This window comes from Solanum pennellii, chromosome 7 (genome assembly GCF_001406875.1).
Source record: "Solanum pennellii chromosome 7, SPENNV200".
Taxonomy (NCBI): domain Eukaryota; kingdom Viridiplantae; phylum Streptophyta; class Magnoliopsida; order Solanales; family Solanaceae; genus Solanum; species Solanum pennellii.
In genome coordinates this window covers 1,497,155-1,525,025 of record NC_028643.1, presented here as the reverse complement: position 1 = coordinate 1,525,025, position 27,871 = coordinate 1,497,155, and the positions used below count along the sequence as shown (strand labels likewise).

The 27,871-nt window shown below is 34.4% G+C and overlaps 7 protein-coding genes across 7 annotated transcripts; 1 reads left to right on the top strand and 6 right to left on the bottom strand.

Annotated features, from left to right (window-relative positions):
• The first annotated feature begins 1,137 nt into the window (after nucleotides 1-1,137).
• Nucleotides 1,138-3,288, top strand: LOC107025476 (probably inactive leucine-rich repeat receptor-like protein kinase At5g48380). Its single transcript, XM_015226261.2, has 2 exons — nucleotides 1,138-2,053; nucleotides 2,256-3,288. Exons 1-2 carry the CDS (start codon nucleotides 1,166-1,168, stop codon nucleotides 3,150-3,152), a joined length of 1,785 nt encoding a protein of 594 aa, XP_015081747.1. The 5' UTR covers nucleotides 1,138-1,165; the 3' UTR covers nucleotides 3,153-3,288.
• Nucleotides 3,289-3,323: 35 nt separating this feature from the next.
• On the bottom strand, nucleotides 3,324-4,670 carry LOC107024722 (protein ASPARTIC PROTEASE IN GUARD CELL 1-like). Its single transcript, XM_015225707.1, has one exon. The coding sequence runs from the start codon at nucleotides 4,668-4,670 to the stop codon at nucleotides 3,324-3,326; it is 1,347 nt and encodes a 448-aa protein (XP_015081193.1).
• A 2,038-nt stretch (nucleotides 4,671-6,708) lies between these two features.
• LOC107024721 (aspartic proteinase nepenthesin-1-like) lies at nucleotides 6,709-8,175 on the bottom strand. Its single transcript, XM_015225706.1, has one exon. The coding sequence runs from the start codon at nucleotides 8,173-8,175 to the stop codon at nucleotides 6,709-6,711; it is 1,467 nt and encodes a 488-aa protein (XP_015081192.1).
• Nucleotides 8,176-16,869: 8,694 nt separating this feature from the next.
• LOC107024720 (aspartyl protease family protein 2-like) lies at nucleotides 16,870-18,198 on the bottom strand. Its single transcript, XM_015225705.1, has one exon. The coding sequence runs from the start codon at nucleotides 18,196-18,198 to the stop codon at nucleotides 16,870-16,872; it is 1,329 nt and encodes a 442-aa protein (XP_015081191.1).
• Nucleotides 18,199-21,144: 2,946 nt separating this feature from the next.
• LOC107024719 (aspartic proteinase nepenthesin-2-like) lies at nucleotides 21,145-22,473 on the bottom strand. The gene has a single exon (XM_015225704.1). The coding sequence runs from the start codon at nucleotides 22,471-22,473 to the stop codon at nucleotides 21,145-21,147; it is 1,329 nt and encodes a 442-aa protein (XP_015081190.1).
• Nucleotides 22,474-23,129: 656 nt separating this feature from the next.
• Nucleotides 23,130-24,449, bottom strand: LOC107024718 (aspartic proteinase nepenthesin-1-like). The gene has a single exon (XM_015225703.1). It carries the CDS (start codon nucleotides 24,447-24,449, stop codon nucleotides 23,130-23,132), a length of 1,320 nt encoding a protein of 439 aa, XP_015081189.1.
• Nucleotides 24,450-26,156: 1,707 nt separating this feature from the next.
• LOC107024717 (aspartic proteinase nepenthesin-1-like) lies at nucleotides 26,157-27,485 on the bottom strand. Its single transcript, XM_015225702.1, has one exon. The coding sequence runs from the start codon at nucleotides 27,483-27,485 to the stop codon at nucleotides 26,157-26,159; it is 1,329 nt and encodes a 442-aa protein (XP_015081188.1).
• Between the last annotated feature and the right edge of the window lie 386 nt (nucleotides 27,486-27,871).

Here is a 27,871-nt window from a genome sequence, read left to right as displayed (position 1 = left end):
TCTTTATGATGGTTAACTAGTAGAAGGATCGGTATCTCATTAGGATTGGTAAGGTAAGGAGCTAGCCTCTCTTGTTTGTACTTATTTCTTTTAGCCTTCATGTATAGTCGTATAAATTTGCTTTTAAAAAAACAATAGTAAACCAAAATAAAATGTATTCTTTACATAATAATTTTTGTGTAGGGTTCGAGGAAGGATCGAGATAATATAGACAAGAAGAATGTGCTGGGAAATGTGCAATTGACTCAAGTCAACTGCTGTCCATTTTTGCAAAAAGCAATCAGTAAATTACACCACAATTGCTAACTTTGACTAGTCAAAACATGAACAAATAAACACTCGAATATTTGCATGTCGGATGAGTGATAATACGAACGCTCTGACGTGGAATTTTATGTGTATTATGACACACATGTTTGTTTGTATGACACACATGTTTGTTTGTATAATTTTATATAAATTAAAATATTTGTTTCTGCACACTCAAAATTAGAAGGCATAGATATTAGTTGATATCAATTAAGTTAAAAAACGACATATTTATGTAATATCTCTATATATAAACATCACTCGAATATTTGCATTTCGGATGAGTGATCATACGAACGCTCTAACGTGGAATTTTACGCATATTATGACACACATGTTTGTTCGTATAATTTTATATCAATTAAAATGTCTATTTCTGAGACACTCAAAATTAGAAGACATAGATATTAGTTGATATCAATTAAGTTAAAAAACGACATATTTATATAATATCTCTATATATAGACATCACTCGAATATTTGCATGTCGGATGAGTGATAATACAAACACTCTAACGTGGAATTTTACGTATAATATGACACACATGTTTGTTCGTATAATTTTATATAAATTAAAATGTCTGTCTCTGCACACTCAAAATTAGAAAACATAGATATTAGTTGATATCAATTAAGTTAAAAAATGACATATTTATACAAATATATCTCTATATATATAGACATGGATCTAGAAAAGGACCACACCCAAAATTGTGTTGTGTCAAACATGTTGTGGAAAATGTGTTGGAAATATGCTACCATGCAATTGACCCAAGTAAGTACTCTTGTCCATTTTTGCAAAAATCAATCAATATATTACACCACAATTGCCAAAGCAAATATAACTAAAAAAAAAATGTGCAAACACAACATTCTTTACTTAGTACTACCATTTTTCATACTACTTTGCAGTTTTTCTCTAATATGTAACGCGGTACAGAGTGACATAGATTGTTTGATGTCGATAAAAAACTCATTAGAAGACCCTTTAAACTTCTTGAATACAACGTGGAAGTTCGATAATCAGACAGAAGGTTTTATATGTAAATTTGCAGGAATACAATGCTGGCATCCTGATGAGACCAGAGTTTTATCCATTGTTCTTCCAGACATGAGACTAAAAGGTGAGTTTCCGCGAGGCATACAAAATTGCACTTCTATAACTTCTCTAGATCTTTCGTCCAACGAGCTATATGGTACCATTCCTTGGGATATATCAAAATTAATCGGATTTACTGTAATGCTTGATCTCTCGAGCAACAATTTCTCAGGCGCGATCCCAAGTAACATTGCAAGTTGCTCTTTTCTTAGTTCCCTCAGATTAGAAGACAATACACTAGAAGGTCCAATCCCACCTGAAGTTGGCTCGTTAGGTCGACTCAAGAACTTTAATGTGACTAACAACTTGTTAACAGGGCCAGTGCCAAGGTTTATCAATGTAACTTTTCAAACTGAAAGTTATGCAAATAATCCAGGACTTTGTGGTGGTCCTCTGAAAGCATGTGCTACAAAACACGTCGGGTTCCATCATAATATGTTAAGTACTTTAATGAACCGTCGTGTACAGTTTGCTTGTGGTTTTGTAACTGGTTGGTCACTTTTTACTGTACTTGGTATATATCTTTTTTTCTTTGGTTTACCTCGCGTAAACAAGATGCTTCTATTCATCAAAAAGAGAACAAAGGTAATGGTGATTGATGAAAATGAATGGCCTCGAGGAGAAGAAGTAAACAACGATCCAAAGGTAAACATTACACTTGCTTTCAAACGTCTTTTTATTAAACTTAGTCGCAAGCCATACAAGGGTTATGGCACGTTTAAGACTACAAGTTAAGGAACTTGTCTTCTTTTGTCTTAAAATTTGTGTCCAGTCAAACTATGTCAGACGAAAGGGGACTACTTAGTCGAACTATTGCTAAATATGGTAGCTATGTTCTTTTCCTCAGGTTTCAAAGATGGAGAAGATGGTTACAAGAATGAGTTTTATGGAACTATCAACAGCGACTATGAATTTCAGCCAAGACAATGAAATAGGAAACGGAATGCTAGGGAAAGTGTACAAAGCACTGGTCCCAAATGGATGGACTGTTGCCATAAAGAGGTTTCATGTTTCAGAGGATTTGGAAGAAGAGTTTGTTTTCGAGATCACTACTCTAGGTAGTTTGAGGCATCCGAATTTGGTGCCTTTAATCGGCTTTTGTTATGAGAGGGACGAGCGTATTCTGGTTTACAAATACATGCCTAATGGAAACCTACATGAGTGGCTACATTCAACCAACGATAAGGCAAGACTCTTGGACTTTCCTCTAAGGGTTAAAATTGTTTTAGGTATCGCGAAAGCCCTGACTTGGCTTCATGATGGTGGAAATTTCCATGTCGTGCATAATAACATAAGCACACAATGTATCTTGCTTGATGAAAATTTCGATCCTAAGTTATCCAATTTTTGGGAGGCAACACTTGCAAAAACAAATGACACAGATTCCAACTTGAGTCTGTTTCCGATAGTCGAGTCTATAGACTTCACAACATACAAAAAAGATGTTTATCGATTTGGGGTTGTGCTTCTCGAGCTTTTAACGAGGAAAGAATCTTACATACTGAGCTGCTCGAGTTTAAATTTGTCGAGCAGCTCTTTTGCCGGTCCTCTTGATGTGGACAAACTACTGCTAGGCCAAGGATTTGATAATATGGTAATGCAACTACTTGAACTTGCAAGTAACTGCATGAAATTTATTCCGGATCAAAGGCCAACGATGCAACAAGTATATCAGACTGTTACTGCGATTGCTCGAGTCCATGATCAAACAGGGGACTCTGAAATACAATTGCACTCGGACTAGAAGCAGGGGCGGAGCCACCAAAGGGACGTGTAGCTTTTGATCAAATCATGTATTTATGTTGACGAACCATTGCATATGTATAAATAATCTTTCAACTTTATTTTATGATTGAATTAAAGATCAAAAGACACAATTACATTTCGACATAGAGAAATTTTATAGATACACTAACTAACATGCATCTAAGTCAAAAGACAAAGTGTCTGTTCCAGTATCAAAAGTTAATCCTATACCTTGGAGTTGATGATTTCCTACGATTGCGATGTTTTGTTCCCATGGCAGAAATGCCAGACAGAATAGCCCCCTAATGTGCACCACGACTCGCAGTTGTTGCAGCAACAACAAATTATCCGGGCTTTCATAGCCGAAGTACATCTTCACAACGGGGAATGTTGGTACCACACCTGGTTGCTCTATATAGCAAGTGTCGAAAGCTCCAAGTGGAACTTCCATCATAGGAATACCTCGTACTTCCTTTCTGAATGTGTCACGGAATACAGTATGAACATCTGTTGGGAAACGGGACATAACTGTTCCTGTATCCACGATGCAACCACCGGTCATGTCATAATTTCCAAAATTGCGCGACAATGATGGGAAAAATGGGATTTCCTTATCATTGATGAAAATTTTATAAAGGTTGACAAAATAAAAGTTAGGGAATCCTGAATTTGGTAACAGAGCTGCTGATGTTGTCTTGTTAAATGGCGTTCTATGGAAGCTAATTGTTGATGCTTTCGTGGAGTAAGTTCCCGGTAGACACATTGCCATTATGTCTGCCTCCAATTGCGATGGTAAAGAATATCCACCTTTCAACACTCTACGCCCGATCCCTGCAATCCCTGAATATTCGCCATTAAAGTGTGATCCACTCGTTTGATCTATGCCACATCCGAAAAGAATCCTTACCCGACTTAGGTCTAAATAAAAAGTAATCACGTCTTCTGCAATCCAACCTTTTGTCATCGATCCCTCCACGTATTTGTAATCATAGAGACACTCATTACCAAACACACTACATTGATATCCCCCGGACTCGACATGACAACTAGAAGTTTCCACAATGCAATCGAGCTGTCGGTATGTTCTAGACTTAGTTGAATCATACATAGGATTATTTTGAGTGTAACACTTATTTGGTCTACATGGCTTACATTGCCACCAAACTAAATCACTTCCAGTGTCTATTAGCAAGTAAGATTTTGTTTCTTCACTACCAATAGTAAAAGTTGCAACATACTCACCTTCTACCAAATGTACCCTTGTTGTTTTCGGAACCTCTCCTTTCTCCCTTTTACTCTCATGTGGCCTTGTTTGAGTTCCATTTGCACCAATCGATGCAAAATGATTTGCTCTAGCTTGAGAACGAGCTAGCTTACTCTCAAGTAACGAGTCATAATCCTTGAACTTTGACTTTTCAAATAAAGCACGATTGTAAATGGAAAAAGTATAGGATGGCCTCGGAGGATCGAGAAGATTAGTTGTATCAAAAGACATAAATCTTTCTCTAGCATCCATGATATAACTTGAGTTAAGGAATAAAAAAGATTTTTCATAGCCCAAAACTACAATCAAAATTGAGAAAATAATTGAAATCAAAAGGTGAATATGGAGAAACTTCTCCATTGTTTTTCCAATTGCTTGATTTGGTTTGAATATGTCTACCACTCCTTGCACCCATATATATACTAGTTAATATGTAGATTTAATTCCTTTTGACAAACTACAAAAATGAATGATATTCCCTATTAAGACAAATAATAGATTTTCTTACCATAAATGCAAAAAAGGATAAAAATTTATTATTTTGTCCAATAAAATTAAAGTATTTATTTTTCAGGAATCATTCTTAAATGGAAGCATGTATTACTAGGCTGGTGAGCCCAGCGTGATTTGATAGGATTGGGCTAAAATTATTAGAGCTCATTTAGAAGAAGGTGTACTTCCTTCCATATTTTTGCTTGTTTTGGGACAACATTAGAAAAAAAAGAAAGATACTTTTTAAAAAGAATTTAAGAAGTCTATGTAATGCTTTGCTCTTAAGAGTTTTCACTTGTACGACTTGAACCTGTGACTTGTAAATCACATGGAAATACTTAAACTTCTCATTTTATTCTTAGTGACAAGCTTTTAAAGCTGAACAAGGGTTATGACACGTTTAAGACTACATATTTTAAAAATTGTCTTCTTGAGACTGTAATATTATTCCACTAAATATTTTTGACCATATATTATTATACAATCCAAAATTTTAACAAGCAAGTGAATTTACACACCAATCATTACATGACACACGTTAATTTACTTTAAAATGTAAATTTTTTTTCATTTTAAGTTTTTCCGTTATGTATTTTCTTTCTTTATTTTTCTCTCTCTCTTACTTTTTGAATTTTAATTTTGATGCATCTTAAATATCATTTTATCTTCCACCTCCCACTTTCGAGTGATTCATCCGTCATTTTTTTTCTTCACCTCCCACCTCCCATTTCAAATTGAACCCCACTTCCATTTTTTTTTCTTTTCATTTTCTTCTTCTTCTCCGGTCAATTTTTTTTTAATATAGAATTTATACTATTATTTAGACTTTATTGAATTATTGATAACAAAATTAATTATTTTTCTAAGAAAATTTAAAATTTTGAAGGTATCATCAACTACCTCATTTTCATATAAATTCAAAATAAGAAATAATAATTAAAAGAATCAATTAATTTTCCAAAAATTGAGAGAATTTAATTGAAATCAAATAAAAAAACTACATGATACTTCCTAATCATCTTGAAAACTAATGAGTTTATTAAATTGTTCGAAATGTAAGAAAATACTTGGATAAAGTTTTAAAATTAAAGAGAGTAAAACTAATAGTAATAAAAAAAAGGTAAAGTTACAATAAAAATGGTGACATTGAAACTAAGAAGTTTCAACGGATGGAGCTGACAATGAATTTTTGAAAAGAAAGAAGAAAGAATGAGAAAAAATAAAAAGGAAAAAAATATTAAAATAATAAGAAAATATATTTTATAATAAAATACTTATAAAAATAAAATTATAGACTTCACAACATACAAAAAAGATGTCTATCGATTTGGTGTTGTGTTATCGAGCTTTTACTGAGATAAGAATCTTACATATTGAGCTGCTCGAGTCTAAATTTGTCGAGCAGCCCCTTTGCCAGTCCTCTTGATGTGGATAAACAACTGTTGATAATATGGTAATGCAACTACTTGAACTTGCAAGTAACTGCATGAAAATTCATTCCTGATCAAAGGTCGACGATGCAACAAGTGTATCAGACTGTTGTTGCGATTGCTCGAGTCCATAACTAAACAGGGGACCCTGAAATGGACTAGAAGCAGGGGCGGAGCTACCAAAGGTACGTGTAGCTTTGACTCAGACCATGTATTTATGTTGAAGAACCATATATATATGTATTGCTAAAATGCAATAACTACGCCACAGTCACAAGCCGTTTTGTAAAACAATACCCCATGTGGATATGACTTTATATTATGATTGTATTAAATTTCGACATAGAGAAATTTTATAGATACACTCATTAACATGCATCTAAGTCGAAAGACAAAGTGTTTGTTCCAGTATCAAAAGTTAATCCTATACCTTGGAGTTGATGATTTCCTAGCATCGCGACATTTAAGTCCCATGGCAAAAATGCCAGACAGAATAGCCCCCTTATGTGCACCACGACTCGTAGTTGTTGCAGCAACAACAAATTATCCGGGCTTTGGTGCGCGAAGTACATCTTCACAACGGGGAATGTTGGTACCACACCTGGATCCTCTATATAGCAAGTGTCGAAAGCTCCAAGTGGAGCCTCCACCATAGGAATACCTTGTACTTCCTTTCTGAATGTGTCGCGAAATACAATATAATAATCTCTTGGGAAACGGGACATAATTGTTCCTGTATCCACGATGCAATCACCGTTCATGTCATGATTCCGCGACAATGATGGAAAAGATGGAAGTTCCTTATCATTGATGAAGATTTTATAAAGGTTGACAAAATAAAAATTGGGGAATTCGGAAATTGGTACTAGTCTTGCTGATGTTGTCTTCTTAAACGGCGTTGTGTGGAAGCTAATCGTTGATGCTTTCATGGAGTAAGTTCCCGGTAGACACATCGCCATTATGTCTGCCTCAAGCTGTGACGGTAAAGAATATCCACCTTTCAACACCCTACGCCCGATCCCTGCGATTCCTGAATATTCACCATTAAATTGCCTTCCACTCATTTGATCTATTCCACATCCGAAAAGAATCCTTACCCGACTTAGGTCTAAATAAAAAGTAATCACGTCTTCTGCAATCCAACCTTTTGTCATCGATCCATCCACGTATTTGTAATCATAGAGACACTCATTACCAAACACAGTACATTGATATCCCCCGGACTCGACATGACAACTAGAAGTTTCCACAATGCAATCGAGTTGTCGGTATGTTCTAGACTTAGTTGAATCATATATAGGATTATTTTGACTGTAACACTTGTTTGGTCTACATGGTTTACATTGCCACCAAACTAAATCACTTCCTGTGTCTATTAGCAAGAAAGATTTTGTTTCTTCACTGCCAATAGTAAATGTTGCAACATACTCACTTTCTACCAAATGTACACTTGTTTTTTTCGGAACCTCTCCTTTCTCCCTTTTACTCTCATGTGGCCTTGTTTGAGTTCCATTTGCACCAATCGAGTTACCATTTTCAAGAATCGATGCAAAATGATTTGCTCTAGCTTGAGAACGAGCTAGCTTACTCTCAAGTAACGAGTCATAGTCCTTGAACTTTGACTTTTCAAATAAAGCACGATTGTAAATGGAAAAAGTATAGGATGGCCTCGGAGGATCGAGAAGATTAGTTGTATCAAAAGACATAAATCTTTCTCTAGCATCCTTGATATAACTTGAGTTAAGGAATGAAAAAGATTTTTCATAGCCCAAAACTACAATCAAAATTGAGAAAATAATTGAAATCAAAAGGTGAATATGGAGGAACTTCTCCATTATATTTCTAATTTGATTTGGTTTGAGATATGTCTACCTCTCCTTGCACTCATATATACATATATATAAAATGTAAATTTAATTTCTCTTGACCAACTACAAAATGAATAATATCACCATAACTGCAAAAGGATCATAGTTTATTATTTTGTCAAATAAAATTAAAGTATTTCTTTTTCAGGAATCATTCATTAATGCAAGCATGAATTGGTTGGCAAAATATGGGCTTGTATAGCTGAGCATAGCCCAAAGTGATTTGATAGGATTGGACTAAAATTATTAGAGCCCATTTAGAAGAAGGGTTTTTTATCAAAGGAATGTCTTCAACTTTGGCCGAAAAATCAACCGGGATCATATTTCACCCAAAATTCATGGACAATTATAGCACATAAAAAATACAAAAATAGGTGTTTCCCGTTTTAGAGCTCATTTGAACTTTAAGATATCGATGTTTGCCCCTTCATACCAACACAAACCATTAATAAGATCGTAACGGATGTCCACAAAAAATTTTGACAAACAGATCACATATCACTCTAATCAATAAACTATATATAGCACAAAAAATGAAAAAAAAATCGATATTTCCCACTCTGGGCCTCTTTTCAACTTGAAATGCTGATGTTTGTCCCTTTGGATCAACGCGCACCATTAATAAGGTCGTCACAGACACCTATAAAAAATTATATCAAAAACCATTGGGATCACATATTACCCTAAATTCATGGAATATAGCAAACGAAAAATGATATAATTGTTATTTCCCGTTTCGGGCCCCGTTTGAACTTGAAAATGTCTAAGTTTGCCCCTTGGGACCAACACACACTATTAATGAGGTCATAATGGAGGTCCACAAAAAGTTTGGCAAAAAAACTACTAGGATCACATATCACCCAAAAATAATAGACTACAGCACACGGAAAATAAAAAAATTAGGTTCTTATTTTGGCTTGTTTGGACTTGAAAATGTCAATGTTTCCCCCTCCAACCATTGCACGCCATTAATAAGCTTAGTACGGACGCCCATAAAAAATTTCGTCCAGAACACCACTGGAATCACATATCACCCAAAATCAATGGGCTATAGCACACAAAAAGAAAAATTGATATTTCCAGTTTCGAGTCTAGTTTGAATCTAAGAAGGATATAGGGGAGCAATGAGACTTGTCGAAATCGACTCCGGTTATTTCAAGGTGGGCTATCAATGAGTCGTCTAATTCTTATAGGAGAGAGATGTTTGCTTCTGTTTGTTGTTGTAATACAGTTTTTAGGGTGAAGTTAAATGGCTTTCTTATAGAAGTCTATTGTGTTTTGCAGTAGTTAATGAGATATTACCAAACTAAATCCTTTGTCTGTGTTTCTTTTGTTGTGTTAAGGTATTCGAGCATACTTCTGAGAAAACAAAGTCTCATTTGAACCTGAAAATGTCAATGTTTGCCCCTCGAAACCAACACACACCATTAATGAGGTCGTCATAGCCGCCCACACAAATTTTCGGCCAGAAAACCTTCAAGATTACATATCACCCAAAAAAATCCATGTACTCTTAGCACACGAAAAGTGAAAAATTAGTATTTCCCATTTTAAACCTCGTATGAACTTTAAAATGCCAATGTTTGCCCCTCCAAACCAATGCAGGCTATTAATGAGGTCGTCACAGATGCCAACAAAAAATTTCGGCTAAAAAAATGATAGTATTGCCCGTTCCGGGTCTCATTTGAACTTGAAAATGCTGACGTTTGCTCATCTGTACCCATACATGTTATTTTATAGGTAGTCATGGTCGCCCATAACATATTTTGGCCAAAAACCCGCTGGGATCACATATAATTCAACCTACATGGACTATAGCACACAAAAAATTTTAAAAATAATATTTCCCATTTGGGCTTATTTGAACTTGAAAAGGTCAACGTTTACCCCTCCGGACAAATGCACACCATAAGTTGTCACGGATGCCCACAAAAAGTTTTGGCCAAAATATCGTAGGGATCTCATCAAAATTCATTGACTATATAGCACACAAAAAATGGAAAAATTGGTACTTTCAGTTGCGAACTTCATTTAAAAATGCTGACATTTTCCCTTACCGTCAAGGACACGCCATTAGATAGGTCGTATCAGACGCCTACAAATATTTTGGCCAAAAAATCGTCGGGATTACTTATCACCAAAAATCCATTGGATATAGCACACGAAAAATGGAAAAATTGGCATTTTCCATTTCGAGCCTTGTTTGAACTTGAAAATGTCGATGTTTGTCCCTTCAGACTAACAAGCGTCATTAGTAAGATCGAAACGGATGCCCATTAAAAATATTGGCAAAAAAATGACCGGGGTCACATATTAACTAAAATTCATAGACTATAGCACACAAAAATGTAAAAATCTATATTTCCCATTCCGTGTCTCGTTTTAACACTAAAATGCCGATGTTTGGGCGACATGCTATTGAACAATCACTTCAAATATATATATATATATATATATATATATATATATGTTAGGTTATTAGCATTTTAATATTAATATTTAACATATTAAATTGCTTTATTTTGGAGTTATAAGAATAAACATTGGAATGGATGACTTCTACATCATCCATTAGCATTGGTTATCCATCAATGTATTTCATTCTTAATTCCTCCATTACTCTTTGTAACCTATGTAACCTATGTAACTCCCATTGTAACTTATGTAACCTATGTAACTCCCATTGTAACCTATGAAACTCCTAAGGCCATTATCTTCACTATTTACTACCTCCATTATCTTCCTATTCATTGCTAGGAAGACTTCTTGTAGTATAAATAGTGGTAGTCTTCATTTGGTTTTAGAGACACACAATTCATAAGAGAAAACAAAGAGTGAAAGAGTTAGTCTAAAAGAGAGTTCTTATTAGTTGAAGGGAGGTGTTCTTTTTTGTGGAGCTTTGGACTCAACTCTTGTCCAGAGTTGTTGAGTTATACTTTGTGAAGGCTGTTGTATCCTGGAGGGGACAAGTCAAAGAGGACTACTGCTGGACCGGTGAAAACATTTGCTGCAGTGGGCTTGAATCTCCTTAAAGAGAGCGAGATATCCGCGCCTCAGCCTGAAGAGATTACTTTCTTCATTTTATTTTCAATTGTAATCTTGCAATTTTATTATCTTGTAAGTTTTTTCACTAACAATTTTAAGGAGATTCTAAGATGGCTACAATTGAAAAAACCGCGGATGTCAAGATGGGAGATCTTAACAAGCCATTTCGGTTCAATGGTAACCATTTCAAGAGATGGAAGGGTAAAGTACTTTTCTACTTAAGTCTTCTCAATGTTTCTTATGTATTAACCGAGAAGAATCCAAATAAAGAAGACATCACCACTATGAATGATGATGAAACTATTTCTCATCTAGAGAAAGTGGAAAAGTACGATGGTGATTCCTATAAGTGTCGGTATTATCTTCTTAATTGTCTATCTGATAATTTTTATGATTATTATGATAGAACTTACTCTAGTGCAAAGAAAATTTGGAAGGCATTGCAGAGTAAGTATGATACCGAAGAGGCTGGAGCGAAAAAATATGCAGCTAGTAGATTTTTTCGTTTCCAAATGGTGGACAACAAATCAGTGGTAGATCAAGCTCAAGACTTCATCATGATTGTTGGAGAGCTTAGGTCCGAAGAGGTTAAAATTGGAGATAACCTTATTGTTTGTGGCATAGTGGATAAACTTCCACCTTCTTGGAAGGAATTTCAAAAAACTATGCGCCATAAACAAAAGGAAACCTCTCTTGAAAGCTTGATAATGAAAATCCGCATGGAAGAAGAAGCAAGAGGCCAAGATGCACTTTTACAAACAGAAGAGAACAACATCACATCGAAGGTAAATTTAATTACTTCGAATAATGCTACTCCTGAAACTCACAAAAATACTTCTTTAAAGCCTAAGAAGAAAAAATTCAAGAAAAATAATGGTAGACCTCCCAAGAAAAATAATGGTGAAAATCACCAAGCACAAAATCAACAAGTTCAAGAAAAGGGACCATGCTTTGTTTGTGGCAAGAGTGGGCATATTGCTCGATTTTGCAGATTCCGGAAACGTGGTCCTAACCCTCAGGCAAACGTTACCGAAGAACCTTTTGTGGCGGTGATTACCGACATAAACATGGTTGAGAATGTTGATGGATGGTGGGCTGATTCTGGTGCAAACCGTCATGTCTGTTATGACAAAGACTGGTTTAAAAAATATACTCATTTTGAGGAGCCCAAAACCATCATGCTTGGTGATGCTCACACTACTCAAGTGCTTGGAAAGGGAGATGTTGAATTGTGTTTTACTTCTGGAAGGATATTAACATTGAAAGATGTACTTTATACTCCTTCTATGAGAAAAAATTTGATGTCTAGTTTTCTTCTTAATAAAGCAGGCTTTAAACAGATTATTGAATCTGATCAATATGTAATAGTGAAGAAAGGTATTTTTGTGGGGAAGGGGTATGCATGTGATGAGATGTTTAAGTTGAATGTTGAAATGAATAAAACTTCTACTTCTGTTTATATGCTTTCTTCTACTAATTTTTAGCATGCTCGTTTGTGTCATATTAATGATCGTTATGTTGGAATCATGAGTAGTTTAGGATTAATCCCAATGGTTAAAAAGAATTTTGAAAAGTGTGAGGCTTGTAGTAAAGCCAAGATCACTAAAAGGCCTCATTTTCAAGTTGAAAGAAAAACTGATTTGTTAGAATTAGTTCATACTGATATTTGTGAACTTGGTGGAATTCTAACTCGTGGAGGTAATAAATATTTTATCACTTTCATTGATGATTTTTCTAAGTTTACATATGTTTACTTGATGAAAAATAAAAGTGATGCTTTTGAAAATTTCAAAACTTATCTCAATGAGGTTGAAAATCAGTTTGGAAGAAAAATAAAAAGAATTAGAAGTGATAGAGGCCGTGAATATGAATCAAATGAGTTTAATTCTTTTGTTAGATCATTAGGAATAATTCATGAAACTACTCCTCCTTACTCTCCTTCGTCTAATGGAGTAGCAGAAAGGAAAAATAGAACTTTGGTTGAATTGACTAATGTCATGCTTATTGAGTCACATGCACCTTTAAATTTTTGGGGTGAAGCTATCTTAACTGCTTGTTATGTGTTGAATCGTGTGCCTCATAAAAAGTCTAAATTGACACCTTTTGAATTGTGGAAAGGTTACAAGCCAAGTTTGGGATATCTAAGAGTTTGGGGTTGTCTAGCCTTTGTGAGGCTAATGGATCCCAAGATTACAAAGTTGGGTAAGAAAGTTACTACTTGTGCTTTTCTTGGTTATGCTTCAAATAGTACAGCCTATAGATTTTTTAATCTTGAAGATAATATTGTAATAGAATCTGGTGATGCTATTTTTCATGAAAATAAATTTCCTTTTGATACTAAAAATAGTGGGGGTCAAAGGATTGAACAAAATATTTTGTCACTACCTAGTTCTTCTACTTCAACTTTGAAAAATAAAGAAGTTGTTGATTTTGAGTTAAGAAGAAGTAAAAGAGCTAGAGTAGAAAAAGATTTTGGTCCTGATTTTTATGTGTTTAATGTTGAAAATGACCCTCTAACTTTGAAAGAAGCATTATCTTCACATGATTCTATTTTTTGGAAAGAGGCTGTAAATGATGAAATGGAATCTCTAATTTCTAATAAAACTTGGAAGTTAGTTGATTTACCACCGGGTTGTAAAACAATTGGTTGCAAATGGGTCTTAAGGAAAAAGTTGAAACCGGATGGTTCTATTGATAAATACAAGGCTAGGCTAGTTGCAAAAGGTTTTAAACAACTAGAAGGCCTAGAATTTTTTGATACTTTTTCTCCGGTAACAAGAATTACATCCATTAGACTTTTAGTTGCTATGGCTGCAATTTTTGATTTGCAAATTCATCAAATGGATGTAAAAACTGCTTTTCTAAATGGAGACCTAAATGAAGAAATTTATATGGACCAACCCGAGTGTTTTGTTGAAGCAGGCCAAGAAAGCAAAGTATGTAAACTTACTAAATCCCTATATGGCTTGAAACAGGCACCAAAGCAATGGCATGAAAAGTTTGATTCCTGCATGATTGAAAATGATTTTAAAACAAATGAGTGTGATAAGTGCATATATCATAAGTCTTGGAATAATTCACATGTGATCATTTGCCTATATGTTGATGATTTGTTGATCTTTGGCTCTAACATGAATGTTATTGATGAAGCTAAAAATGTTCTTAGAAGCCATTTTGATATGAAAGATCTTGGTGAGGCAAATTTTATTCTTGGAATAAAAATAACAAGAACATGTGAGGGGATTTTCCTTGACCAGTCACATTATGTTGAGAAAATTTTGAAAAAATATAACTTTCATGATTGCAAGCATGTTGCTACTCCTTTTGATTCAAGTGTTCACTTATTTCCTGTTGAAAGTGAAAATGATGTAATAAATCAAAAGGAATATGCTAGTATAATCGGAAGTTTGAGATATGTGACTGATTGCACTAGGCCTGATATTGCATATGCAGTAGGAGTACTTGGCAGGTTTACAAGCAAGCCAGGTAATGAACATTGGCATGCTATAACAAGAGTTATGAGATATTTAATTGGAACGAAAAATTGTGGTTTGTTCTATAAAAAATATCCTGCTGTACTTGAAGGCTTTTGTGATGCGGATTGGAACACTTTGTCAGGTGATTCCTGTTCTACCACTGGTTATGTCTTTACTTTAGGTGGTGGTGCTGTTTGTTGGAGATCAAAAAAGCAAACTATAATTGCTAACTCTACCATGGAGGCTGAACTAATTGCTTTAGCTTCAGCTAGTGAGGAAGCGAATTGGTTAAGAGATTTATTGTTTCAAATTCCTTATTTTGAAAAACCAATTCCTCCTATTTTAATTCATTGTGATAGCACCGCTGCAATTGGTAGAGTTCAAAACCGTTATTACAACGGTAAATCCAGACCTATAAGGAGGAAACACAGTAATGTAAGATCGTATTTGACAAATGGTATCATTAATGTTGATTATGTCAAATCTTGTGATAATCTTGCAGATCCTCTTACAAAGGCCTTAACAAGAAAAAAGGTCTGGAGCACATCGAGGGGGATGGGATTGAAGCCTACAAATCCTTGAGTCATATATGAGGAAACTCAACTTGGGGACTAGAGATCCTATAACCAGGTTCAAAGGGAAAAACTAATCATATGATGACTTGTTGTGAAAAATGCACATTTTTTTCCCCTCCCTATGATGTGAGTGCATTATTTCCTGTAGTTTGTGAAGGTTGAGTTGATAAAACTCTTAATGAATATCTGTAGCCCGTATGGGTGGAGTGTTAATCTTACAGGAGCACTCTCGACAGATTTCACCTATGTGATGTGTGGAAGTAGGTCGCTTCCTATGAGAATGGGGCTTATTCTCAAATGCACTCATGAAACCGGGATAGCACATGGCCATAACGTGCTGGCTGTTAAAGCTTATGTCAACACCTTGATTATTATGTGTGAGCAGTGATATTTTATTTCCCTTAAGCAGTCATAGTTCAAGTCTGAGACCACTACGACTCTGGAGTAAAAGTTACTGTTTCACTAAGTGGAGGTTCAATGCAGAGCACACCTTCATTATGCATAGTAGTCTTCCTTCAACTGATATACTCTCTTATCTAAATATTAAAATGAGTGGGGGATTGTTAGGTTATTAGCATTTTAATATTAATATTTAACATATTAAATTGCTTTATTTTGGAGTTATAAGAATGAACATTGGAATGGATGACTTCTACATCATCCATTAGCATTGGTTATCCATCAATGTATTTCATTCTTAATTCCTCCATTACTCTTTGTAACCTATGTAACCTATGTAACTCCCATTGTAACTTATGTAACCTATGTAACTCCCATTGTAACCTATGTAACCTATGTAACTCCCATTGTAACTTATGTAACCTATGTAACTCCCATTGTAACCTATGAAACTCCTAAGGCCATTATCTTCACTATTTACTACCTCCATTATCTTCCTATTCATTGCTAGGAAGACTTCTTGTAGTATAAATAGTGGTAGTCTTCATTTGGTTTTAGAGACACACAATTCATAAGAGAAAACAAAGAGTGAAAGAGTTAGTCTAAAAGAGAGTTCTTATTAGTTGAAGGGAGGTGTTCTTTTTTGTGGAGTTTTGGACTCAACTCTTGTCCAGAGTTGTTGAGTTATACTTTGTGAAGGCTGTTGTATCCTGGAGGGGACAAGTCAAAGAGGACTACTGCTGGACCGGTGAAAACATTTGCTGCAGTGGGCTTGAATCTCCTTAAAGAGAGCGAGATATCCGCGCCTCAGCCTGAAGACATTACTTTCTTCATTTTATTTTCAATTGTAATCTTGCAATTTTATTATTTTGTAAGTTTTTTCACTAACAATATATATATATAAAATTAATCGGATTTGTTGTAAAATTTGGAAACCTAAAAGGTGAGGACATATTTGAAGAAAGTGAAGAAGAGGATGTATTTGGATCATTGTTTTGCTATCCAATTCAGAATTGCAAATATTTCTCTTAGGCAAGAATGCAATAATAAAAAAGAAGTTTGGAAAAAAGACTAATTGGACGGTAAGACGACTGAGAAAATTTGTTCCGAGGCATCTATTGATGCGACTAACAAAACAGAATAACATTTAATACCAAATTTTATACTCAATCACATGCATCTATGTCAAATGACAAAGTACTTGTTGAACTATCAAAAGTTAATCCTACTCCTTGGAGTTGAGTCATGCCTAATATTGAAAGATCACTATCCCATCCAACAAATGCCAAGCAGTAGACTCCACGATAGTTCACAATAACTCGTTCTTGTGTTAGAAGCAACATTGTACTCGAGTTTACGCTGCCAAAGTACAACTTCACAACAGGAAAGTATAAATTACGACCACTTGGATCTTCCTTATAGCAAGTGTCGAAAATATTCCCTGGATCTTCAACCATAGGAATATCTTCTACTTCTGCTCTGTATATATAACGGAAAACAACATAAAAATCATGAGGTAAACGGGTAAAAGTTGTCCCTGTATCTACTATCATTCCACCATTCATATCTGATGTAAATTTCCACCATGAAGGGCTCACTGGAACTTCCCGATCGTTAACAAAAACTTTATAAATGTTGACATAATAAAATATTGGGTACCTATAGTTAAATAACAGTTTTGCTGATGTTGCTCTTGGCCACTTGCTTGTATGGAAACTAAGAATCGATGGTTTTCCCGAATTAAAAGTTGGTAGACACATGGACATTATGTGACCCCCAAATTGCGATGGTAAAGAATATTGACCATCGCCGCGACCAAGGCCAAGAATCCCAGCAGAGAAAGCACTGAAATTCTTTTCACCAGTTTGATCTTTGCTACATCCAAATGTGATCCTAATCGTTCGATGATCGTCTAAATTAAAAGTAATCAAATCATCTGCTATGAAACCTTTTGTCTGCACATGATCCCCGTATACCAAATCATATCTACACTCAAAATTTTCTTGATTACACTGAAAGGCTGGATCCACAGTCCTGCACCTTAAAGAATATTTATCACAACCGATGATTCGAAATGTTTTGGATGCAGTAGAATCATATAGAGGTTGATCTTGTTTGTAACACGCAACACACGGTCCACATTGCCACCAAACTAAATCACTTCCAGTGTCTATTAACAAGTAATTTTTTATCATTTGAGTGCCAATCAAAAAAGTCGCGACATACTCACCATTCCTGTAGAAAGCATCCGTTGATTTTGGGACCAGCTCGAGCACCTCACCTCGTATTGCACCATTTTGAGATTCAAGAATTGATGCTAAATAACTTGCTCTAGCATGACATCGAGCAAGTCTATTATCAAGCAACGAGTCGTAGTCCTTGAATTTTGATTTTTCAAACACATCGCGATGGTAAACAGTAAAAGTATAGGATGGCATTGGAGGATCGGGAAGCTTAGTCGGATCGAGAGACATAAATCTTTTTCTAGCTTGCATTATGTAAGTTGAGTTGAGGGGTGATAGAGAATTTTTATTTGTATTTCCCAACACAAAAAGTAGAATTGAGAAAATAATAAAAGTGAAAAGATGAAAATGGAGGATCTTCTCCATTGGTATTCTGTCAATTGATTTAATTTGTTAAAGCAAATAGGAAGAAAGAAATTCCTAAAAAAAGAGTTAATAAATCTCATGAAATCTATGAATTGCATATTCAATTGATTATCTTTTGACCAACAATAAAATGAATTATATATTTAATTCATAAAGACAAATAGTAGATTTTCTTAGTATAACTGTAAAAGGATCAAAATTTGACTCCTTATTTATTATTTTTTCTAATAAATAAAAAATATTTTTTTAAGGATTAATTTTTAAATTGGGATTGTTATCCCCTGGTAGGGCTAATTTTAAGGGAAACTTGCATATATCTTACTAGTTTAAGAGCTAATTAATAAGATACACTCTAGTCTGCAATATTACGTATCTTACCCAATTTTGGTGCCTCTAGATACATCTAGTCACATGAATCTTAGATTCACGAGGTCAAAATTAGGTGTAGTTTATTTTAGATATATTGTATCCGAGTGGACGCTCACCACCCTTGCCGATCTGTCCCACCTCACTCGCCAATCTCTCATGTAATTGGTATTTCAGATACATGCAAATCACACAATATACATACAAATACATTTCCTTGAAATTCTTGCAGTGAGTTTGAGAAATTACCAATAAATTTGAGCTGACTAGTTTCTAGGTAAAATGTTATTGGGATCAGAAAAAATGTGAGATTTTCATAAACAAAGAAGACATACAAGTAATAGGGTGAGTTTCCACTACACATTCAAAGTTGTTGTTTTTCAAACAAGAAGCTATATAGTACCATTCCTTCAGATATATCAAAACAAATTAATCAGATTTAGAGTAACTTTTGATCCCGCGATCAACAAATTCCAGGTGACATTGAAACTTACTTGGTTCTTAATGTACTAAAATTAAACAAGAACAATATAGAAGGTCCAATTCCAACCTGAATGGGTCAAAATCCCACATCTATTGGGGAATTGACTTGGGCTCCCGATCTACGCTCCATGTAGGCTTGAGTGTCAAGGGGGAGTTAGAATGGGTCAAAATCCCACATTTATTGGGTAATTAACCGGTGGTTTGCTTATATGAACTTGAGCAATTCTCACTAATGAGTTAAATTTTGGAGTTGAGTTAGGGTGTGTGTCATAACTTAACATGAAATCAGAGTAAGGACCATCACCATTTAGGCTCCCGGTCCACACTTCGGTTGGACTTGGGCGTGAAGTGTGAGGGGTGTTAAAATAAGTCAAAGTCCCTCATTGGTTGGTGAATGGACTAGCGGCCCGCTTATATTAAATTGGACGATCATCTCTCATGAGCTAGCTTTTGGAGTCGAGTTTAGCTTTTGGGGTCGAGTTGGGCTCATATGTCATATCTTTAGAATGAACACAAGCTAGTAAAAGTAGATTTGGGAACAATTTCTAAATTTTTTTCGTAGATACTCAATCAGTTACTTGCATATAAGTCAAAAGACAAAGTATTAGTCGCAGTATCAAACGTTAATCTTATACCTTGAAGTTGATAACTTCATATAAGTGCGACGTGGTATTTCCATTTCGTAAATGCCAGACAGAATAGCCCCCTCTCATGCACCACAACTCGTTGTTCTGACATAACAACAAATTTTCTAGGTTTTGGTGACCAAAGTACATCTTCACAACGGGGTAAGTTGGTACCACACCTGGATTCACCATATAAAAAGTGTCAAATCTCCAAGTAGAGCTTCATACAAAGGAATACCTCGTACTTCCTTTCTGAATGTATCACAGAATTCACGATAAAATTCTTTCACGGTAACTGGTATCAGTTGATCCTGTATCCACAATGCAACCACCGGTCAGGCCAATTCCAAAATTCCTCGACAATGATGGGAACAATGGGATTTCCTTGTCGTTAATAAAATTTTTAAAAAGATTTGATGAAATAAAATGTAGGGAATTTGGAATGGTATTCGTCCTGCTGATGTTTTTTTCTTAAATGGTGTTGTATGCAAGCTAATTGTTGATGGTCTTGTGGAGTAAAATTCCGGTAGACATATAGCCATTATATCTGCATCAAATTGCGATTGTAACGAATATTCACCACTTAACTCTGTTCCACTTGTTTGATCTCTGCCACATCTAAAAAGAATCCTTACCGGATTTTGGTCCAAAAACAAAAGTAATCACGTCTTCTGCAATCCAACCTATTGTTCTTGCTCCATCCACGTATTTGTAATCATTGACAAATGTATTATCATACTCACAACATTCGAAAACCTTGGGCTTTAATAAACATTTTGTATTTTGTGCAATGAAATCAAGTTCTCGATACGTTTTTGACTTAGTTAAATCATATAAAGGTTCATATTTTTGTTCGTAACACTTATTTACTCGACATGGTCCACATTGCCACCAAACTAAATCACTGCCAGTGTCTACTAGCAAGTACCTTTTAGGCATAATACATAAATCTGTCTTTAACTTGGCTTCATTTTACGTTTATGTCTTTTAACTTTGGATATACATAAGTAGACACTGAAACTTGTATAGAGTTAAACAAGTAAATACATGATTTGACTAACAACAAAAAAGATTTTAAAAAATGAGTTAATATGTAAATTCAATTTTCATCATAGTAGATTTTCTTATCATAACTGCAAAATTTGACTCCTATATATTATTTTGTCTAATAAGTAAAAGATTTTCTTAAATTGAGAGCATGAATGAAAGACTTGTTGGTTGGTAAAATGACTGAAGAATTTGTTCCAAGGCACCTATCGATGCGACTAACAAAATAGAATAACATTTAGTACCAATTTTTATACTCAATCACATGAATCTATATCGAATGACAAAGTAGTTGCTGAACTATCAAAAGTTAATCACATGCATCTATGTCGAATGACAAAGAACTTGTTGAACTATCAAAAGTTAATCCTACTCCTTGGAGTTGAGTCATGCCTAGTATTGAAAAATCGTTATCCCATCCAACAAAAGCCAAGCAGTAAACCCCACGATGGTTCACAATAACTCGTTCTTGTGTCAGAAGCAACACTGTACTCGAGTTTACGCTGCCAAAGTACAACTTCACAACAGGAAAGTATAAATTACCACCACTTGGATCTTCCTTATAGCAAGTGTCGAAAGTATTGCTTGGTTCTTCGGCTATAGGAATATCTTGTACTTCTTCTCTGAATACGTAACGGAGTAAGATATAAAAATCATGAGGTAGAAAGGTAAAAGTTGTCCCTGTATCTACCAACATTCCACCACCCATATCTGATTTAAATTTCCACCATGAAGGATTCACTGGAACTTCTCGATCGTTAACAAATATTTTATAAATGTTGACATAATATAACGAAGGGAACTTATAGTTAAATATCAATTTTGCTGATGTTGCTCTTGGCCACTTGCTTGTATGGAAACTTAGAACTGATCCTTTTCCTGAATTAAAAGTTGGTAGACACATAGACATTATGTGACCCCCAAATTGCGATGGCAAAGAATATTGACCATCGCCGCGACCAAGGCCAAGAATCCCAGCAGAGAAAGAACTGAAATTCTTTTCACCAGTTTGATCTTTGCTACATCCAAATGTGATCCTAATGGTTCGATGATCGTCTAAATTAAAAGTAATCAAATCATCTGCTATGAAACCTTTTGTTTGCGCGTGATCCCCGTATACCAAATCATATCGACACTCAAAATTTTCTTGATTACAATGAAAGGCTGGATCTACAGTCCTGCATCTTAAACCATATTTATTACAACCAAGTATTCGAAATGTTTTGGATGCAGTAGAATCATATAGAGGTTGATCTTGTTTGTAACACGCCTCACATGGTCCACATTGCCACCAAACTAAATCACTTCCAGTGTCTATTAACAAGTAATTTTTGATCATTTGAGTGCCAATCAAAAAAGTCGCGACATACTCACCATTTCTGTATATAGTATCCGTTGATTTTGGGACAAGCTCGAGCACCTCACCTCTTTGTGCACCATTTTGAGATTTAAGAACCGAAGCCAAATAACTTGCTCTAGAATGAGATCGAGCAAGTCTATTATCAAGCAACGAGTCGTAGTCCTTGAATTTTGATTTTTCAAATACATCGCGATGGTAGACAGTAAAAGTATAGGATGGCATTGGAGGATCGGGAAGCTTAGTCGGATCGAGAGACATAAATCTTTTTCTAGCTTGCATTATGTAAGTTGAGTTGAGGGGTGATAGAGAATTTTTATTTGTATTTCCCAACACAAAAAGTAGAATTGAGAAAATAATAGAAGTGAAAAGATGAAAATGGAGGATCTTTTCCATTGGCATTTTGCTTCAATTTGTTTATGCAAATAGGAAGAAACACATATTTAAATATTCTCTTCAATTATATCTTTGTCCAATTAAGGAAAATATTCTATTTTGTAAGAAAGACATTCCTAAAAAGAGCATTAATAAATCTCAAGGAATCTGCTATTTAGGAACTTTATTAATTAAAATTCCTATTTACATCTCATCAATTATACTCCTTCTGTCCAACAATATTCGTCCACTTCAGGGGAAAAGAATCAGATTATTGTCCCCACGAAAGGATAGTTTGATTGGTGAACACGTTACATAAAGATTATAATGTCGATATTAAACGAGGACATGCTAATTTAATGATATACTTTGCTTCTAAATCTTGTTTGTGTTTTAAAAAAACAATAATCATTGTATATGTATAATTCAATCATTGCTATGACACTTTAAGTTATCTCCACTGTGTCAGCTGAATACTCCAACTTACTATGTTATAGTTTGGCAGGAAATAAAAAAGACGAAGATTCTCAAGAGATAAAAAGAGTTTAGCTTTATATTTATACTCAATCACATGCATCTATGTCAAATGACAAAGTACTTGCTATAGTATCAAAAGTTAATCCTACACTTTGGAGTTGATTCATGCCTAATACTGATCTCTCACTACTCCATCCAACGAAAGCCAAGCAGTAAAGCCCGCGATAGTGCACAACAACTCGTTGTTGTGCCAGAAACAACATTGTGCTCGAGTTAACGCTCCCAAAGTACAGCTTCACTACAGGAAAGTATAAATCGCGACCATTTGGATCTTCCTTATAGCAAGTGTCGAAAGGTTGGACAGGAATTTCAGCCATGGCAATATCTTGCACTTCCTCTCTGAATATGTAACGGAATACAGTATAGAAATCATGAGGAAAAGTTGTATAACTTGTCCCTGTATCCACGAACATTCCACCGTTCATCATAGGTCCATTGAAATTCCACCACGAGGGGCTCACCGGAACCTCCCTATCGTTAATAAAAACTTTATAAATGTTTACGAAGTAAAATGAAGGGTACCTATAATTAAACAACAATTCTGCTGATTTTGCTCTTGGCCACTTGCTAGTTTGAAAACTCAGGACCGATCCTTTTCCTGAATCAAAAGATGGTAGACACATAGACATTACGTTCCCCCCAAACTGCGATGGCAACGAATATCCATCTGGGAGATCGCGTCCAAGTCCAACAATCCCAGACGCGAAAGAACTGAAATTTAGTTCACCGGTTTGATCTTTGCTACATCCAAATGTGATCCTAGATGACCAATGTCCTACAAGAAAAGTAATCATGTCGTCTGCTATAAAACCTTTTGTTTGTGAATTATCACCGTAATGCATATCATATCTACACTCGAAATTTTCTACATTGCAATAAAAGCCTGGATTTACAGTCCTGCACTTGTTACCATGATGAGTGCAACCGATTATTCGAAATGTTTTGGATACAGTTGAATCATATAGAGGTTGATCTTGTTTGTAACACTTATTAGCCTCACATGGTCCACATTGCCACCAAATTAAATCACTTCCAGTGTCTAATAACAAGTAATTTTTTGTCATTTGACTACCAATCAAAAAAGACGCGACATACTCGCCACTCCCATAGAAAATATCTGTTGATTTAGGGACCAGTTGGGGCAATGTCTCACCTCCTGGTGCACCATTTTGAGATTCAAGAACCGAAGCTAAATAACTTGCTCTAGCATAACATCGAGCAAGTCTATTATCAAGCAACGAGTCGTAGTCCTTGAATTTTGATTTTTCAAATACATCGCGATGGTAAATAGTAAACGTATAGGATGGCATCGGAGGATCGGGAAGCTTAGTCGGATCGAGAGACATAAATCTTTTTCTAGTTTGCATGATGTAAGTTGAGTTGAGGGGTGATAGAGAATTTGCATTTTCCAACACAACAAGTAGAATTAATAAAATTGATATCATAAGGTGAAAATGGAGAAACTTTTCCATTTTTATTTTGCTAATTGCTTGAATTTGCTCATGTGAATAAGAAGAAACACAAAGTTAAATATAGAGATATGATTCTCTTTATATTTTGGTCAAACTTAAGGAAAATATTTAATTTAATAAAAGAAATTCCTAAAAAAAGAACATCTAATGGATTTTATCCTATTTTGGAACTTTATTATTTAAGATTGCGATTAGACACAACTAGCCCCTAGACTAGAATATGACCGAGATCTCACATATACATCTTAAATTTTTTATTCCAGCTTTGTTAGATTGGAAGTGGGGTATGAAACTGATTCATCGAAAGGTACTTCCTCTGTTCCTTTTAAGTTGTCATAGTTTCCTTTTTTAAAGTAAAACGATATGAATTTTGACTAACAGTTGAAGATGTATCTTTTCATCATATGACATGAAAAAAAAGTAGCAATTTGTAGTAATTTCAGTATAGTTTTTAAATATATAAATTTTTATTTTAAAGCATAGAATTAATATGTTCTAATTTAGCTTAGAAAATTAGTCAAACTGACTTTGGAAAAACACAACATAACTACTAAAATTGAACGGAGGAAGTAGCAATAGTAGATTTGGATACAACTTTAGATGGCAAAATTCATAAATTTTTCATTGATACTCAATCAATCACATGCATCTAATTCAAAAGACAAAGTATCTGTTGCAGTATCAAAAGTTAATTCAAAACTACTATCAAAGTTGAGAAAATAATTGAAATAAAAGGTGTGTACGGAGGAACTTCTCCATTATATTTCGAATTGCTTGATTTGGTTTGAGATATGTCTACCACTCCTTGCACTTGTATATAGTATTGCAAATATCATGGAAATATATTAGAAAAGGAAAAGAAAAAAAAGAAAAAAAAAAGATTTTAGAAGTCAATAGTTATTTATTTTCCTTTTTAACATCTCTAAAATCACTACGAGGATCAGAATTTGATACCATTTGATTTTAACATTATCAAAGAAAGAAACATAATTAATTTTGCAATAAAAAATTCCTAAACATAGTATTGAAAATATCATGGAAATATATGCTATATTAGGAACTTTATTTTATGTAGTTTCACCATTCACAAATTGTATATTAAGCATTCATTGAGAAACAAATATTTATTTGATTTGAGATTAATTGTTGCTTCTCATTCACTATAATAGATATTCAAATATATTAGATTCAAATCCATATTATCTTATATGACATAACTGAAATTAAAAGTGAAAAATCAAACCAAATTTGTTTTAGTTCAGAGAAAATAACATTTTTCTCAATCGAAATCGAATAATACAAAGTTCAACCGAAATAATCAAATGTTTATCCCTAATTTTAGGATTATAACCGTATGAACACATATCATGAGACGATAACATATACACAATTCGAATAAAAGAAAAATAACAATAAGTTATCACGCGATTCACCAATGCAACCATATTTCTAGTAACATATACAAGATTCGAACCAAAGAAAAACAACGACATCTATAAATGTCCATATCTTTTAATATTTCACAAATAAATAAAAGATACAAACTTTAAATTGTAACATTTTTCATTAAATTCATAAATCTCAACTACATGCATCTAAATCAAATGACAAAGTATTTTGTGATGTATCAAAAGTTAATCCTATACCTTGAAGTTGATTACTTCCTATTATTGAATGAGATCTATTCCACCCCATGAAACCCAAACAATAATGTCCTTGTAAGTGTACCATAACTCTATCTTTTGCCAATAACAACATGTTATTAGGGTTTACACCGCCAAAGTACAACTTCACAACGGGAAAGTACAACTCTCGTCCACTTGGATCCTCTTTAAAACATGTGTCTAGAATCTTCGACGGACCTTTAACCAGAGGTATATCTTTTATTTCACTTAAGAATGTATAACGAAATACGGTATACAAATCCTTAGGAAATCGAGTAATAGTTGTTCCTGTATCCACAAGGACTCCACCACCACCACCTTTTGTAAAAGTCCACCATGATGGGTGGACCGGAATTTCTTTATCGTTAATAAAAACTTTATAAAGATTGACATAGTAAAATAAAGGAAATTTTTTATTTTGTAATAATTCTGCCGATGTTGTCCTTGGCCACGTGGCGGTGTGGAAACTAAGAGTAGATGACTTACCCGAATAAAATCCGGGTAGACATATGGACATTAAATCTGACCCGAATTGTGATGGTAATGAATATGAACCAACATTTACTTTTCGTCCAAGACCAACCATCCCAGAATAGTAACCACTAAAATTGGCTCGACCCATTTGATCTTTACCACATCCAAATGTAACCCTAATGGGTAGATGGTCTAAAGCAAAAGTAATCACATCATCACTCATAAAACCCTTTGATCTTTGTCCACTTATAAATCTAATATTGTAGTTACACTCATTATTATAAGAATTACATTTATAAGTTTTGTCCACATTATCTAAACATCTTGAACTATGTAACTTACAATCGATTTTTCGATATGTTTTCGAATTTGTAGGGAAATATAAAGGATCAACTTGCTTGTAACACTTATTTGCCTCACATGGTCCACATTGCCACCAGACTAAATCACTACCTGTGTCTATTTGTAATAAAGTCTTGACTTCGTTACTGCCTAGCAAAAAAGACGCAACATACTCACCATGTGCAAAATAAATACTTGTTGATTTTGGAACCTTTTCGCGGATACTATAATTTGCACCTTCTTCGACATTGTTGTTGTCATCAAGAATTGAAGCGATATAATTTGCTCTATCCTCACATCGAGCAAGCCTATTTTCAAGTAACGAGTCATAGTTCTTGAACTTTGACTTTTCAAATACATCGCGATGGTAAATAGTAAAAGCATAGGATGGCATTGGAGGATCCGAAAGCTTAGATGGATCAAGAGACATAAATCTTTCTTTAGCTTGTTTAATAAAAGTTGAGTTTAGGGGTGAAAAATAATTTTCATTGCCCCAAACTGCAAACAAAATTGAGAAAAAAATTGAAATGAAAAGGTGAAAATGGAATAATTTTTCCATTTTTTGTGTAGAAATTAGTGTATGAAAGGTACTTTGCAATAATTTCACCACTACTTATAATCATTTATATACTGATTTAGTTTTATTGAAAATATTAAATGCTACGTCAAAAAAGGAAAAAGCACCAAAGGTTTATTATAGAGATATGATTCTCTTTGATGAGTCATAGTTTTGAACAACTAGCAATTAAATCATTTCTAAATAAGGCCAATATTATTATTATTATTATTATTATTATTATTATTATTTCCATTTTA

Bases quoted from the DNA above. Each gene is read 5' to 3' on its own strand.
- LOC107025476 (XM_015226261.2), top strand. From the start codon at position 1,166: ATGTGCAAACACAACATTCTTTACTTAGTACTACCATTTTTCATACTA. The intron at 2,054-2,255 runs GTAAACATTACA...TCTTTTCCTCAG, and splicing joins AAGTAAACAACGATCCAAAG to GTTTCAAAGATGGAGAAGAT.
- LOC107024722 (XM_015225707.1), bottom strand. From the start codon at position 4,670: ATGGATGCTAGAGAAAGATTTATGTCTTTTGATACAACTAATCTTCTC.
- LOC107024721 (XM_015225706.1), bottom strand. From the start codon at position 8,175: ATGGAGAAGTTCCTCCATATTCACCTTTTGATTTCAATTATTTTCTCA.
- LOC107024720 (XM_015225705.1), bottom strand. From the start codon at position 18,198: ATGCAAGCTAGAAAAAGATTTATGTCTCTCGATCCGACTAAGCTTCCC.
- LOC107024719 (XM_015225704.1), bottom strand. From the start codon at position 22,473: ATGCAAGCTAGAAAAAGATTTATGTCTCTCGATCCGACTAAGCTTCCC.
- LOC107024718 (XM_015225703.1), bottom strand. From the start codon at position 24,449: ATGTCTCTCGATCCGACTAAGCTTCCCGATCCTCCGATGCCATCCTAT.
- LOC107024717 (XM_015225702.1), bottom strand. From the start codon at position 27,485: ATGTCTCTTGATCCATCTAAGCTTTCGGATCCTCCAATGCCATCCTAT.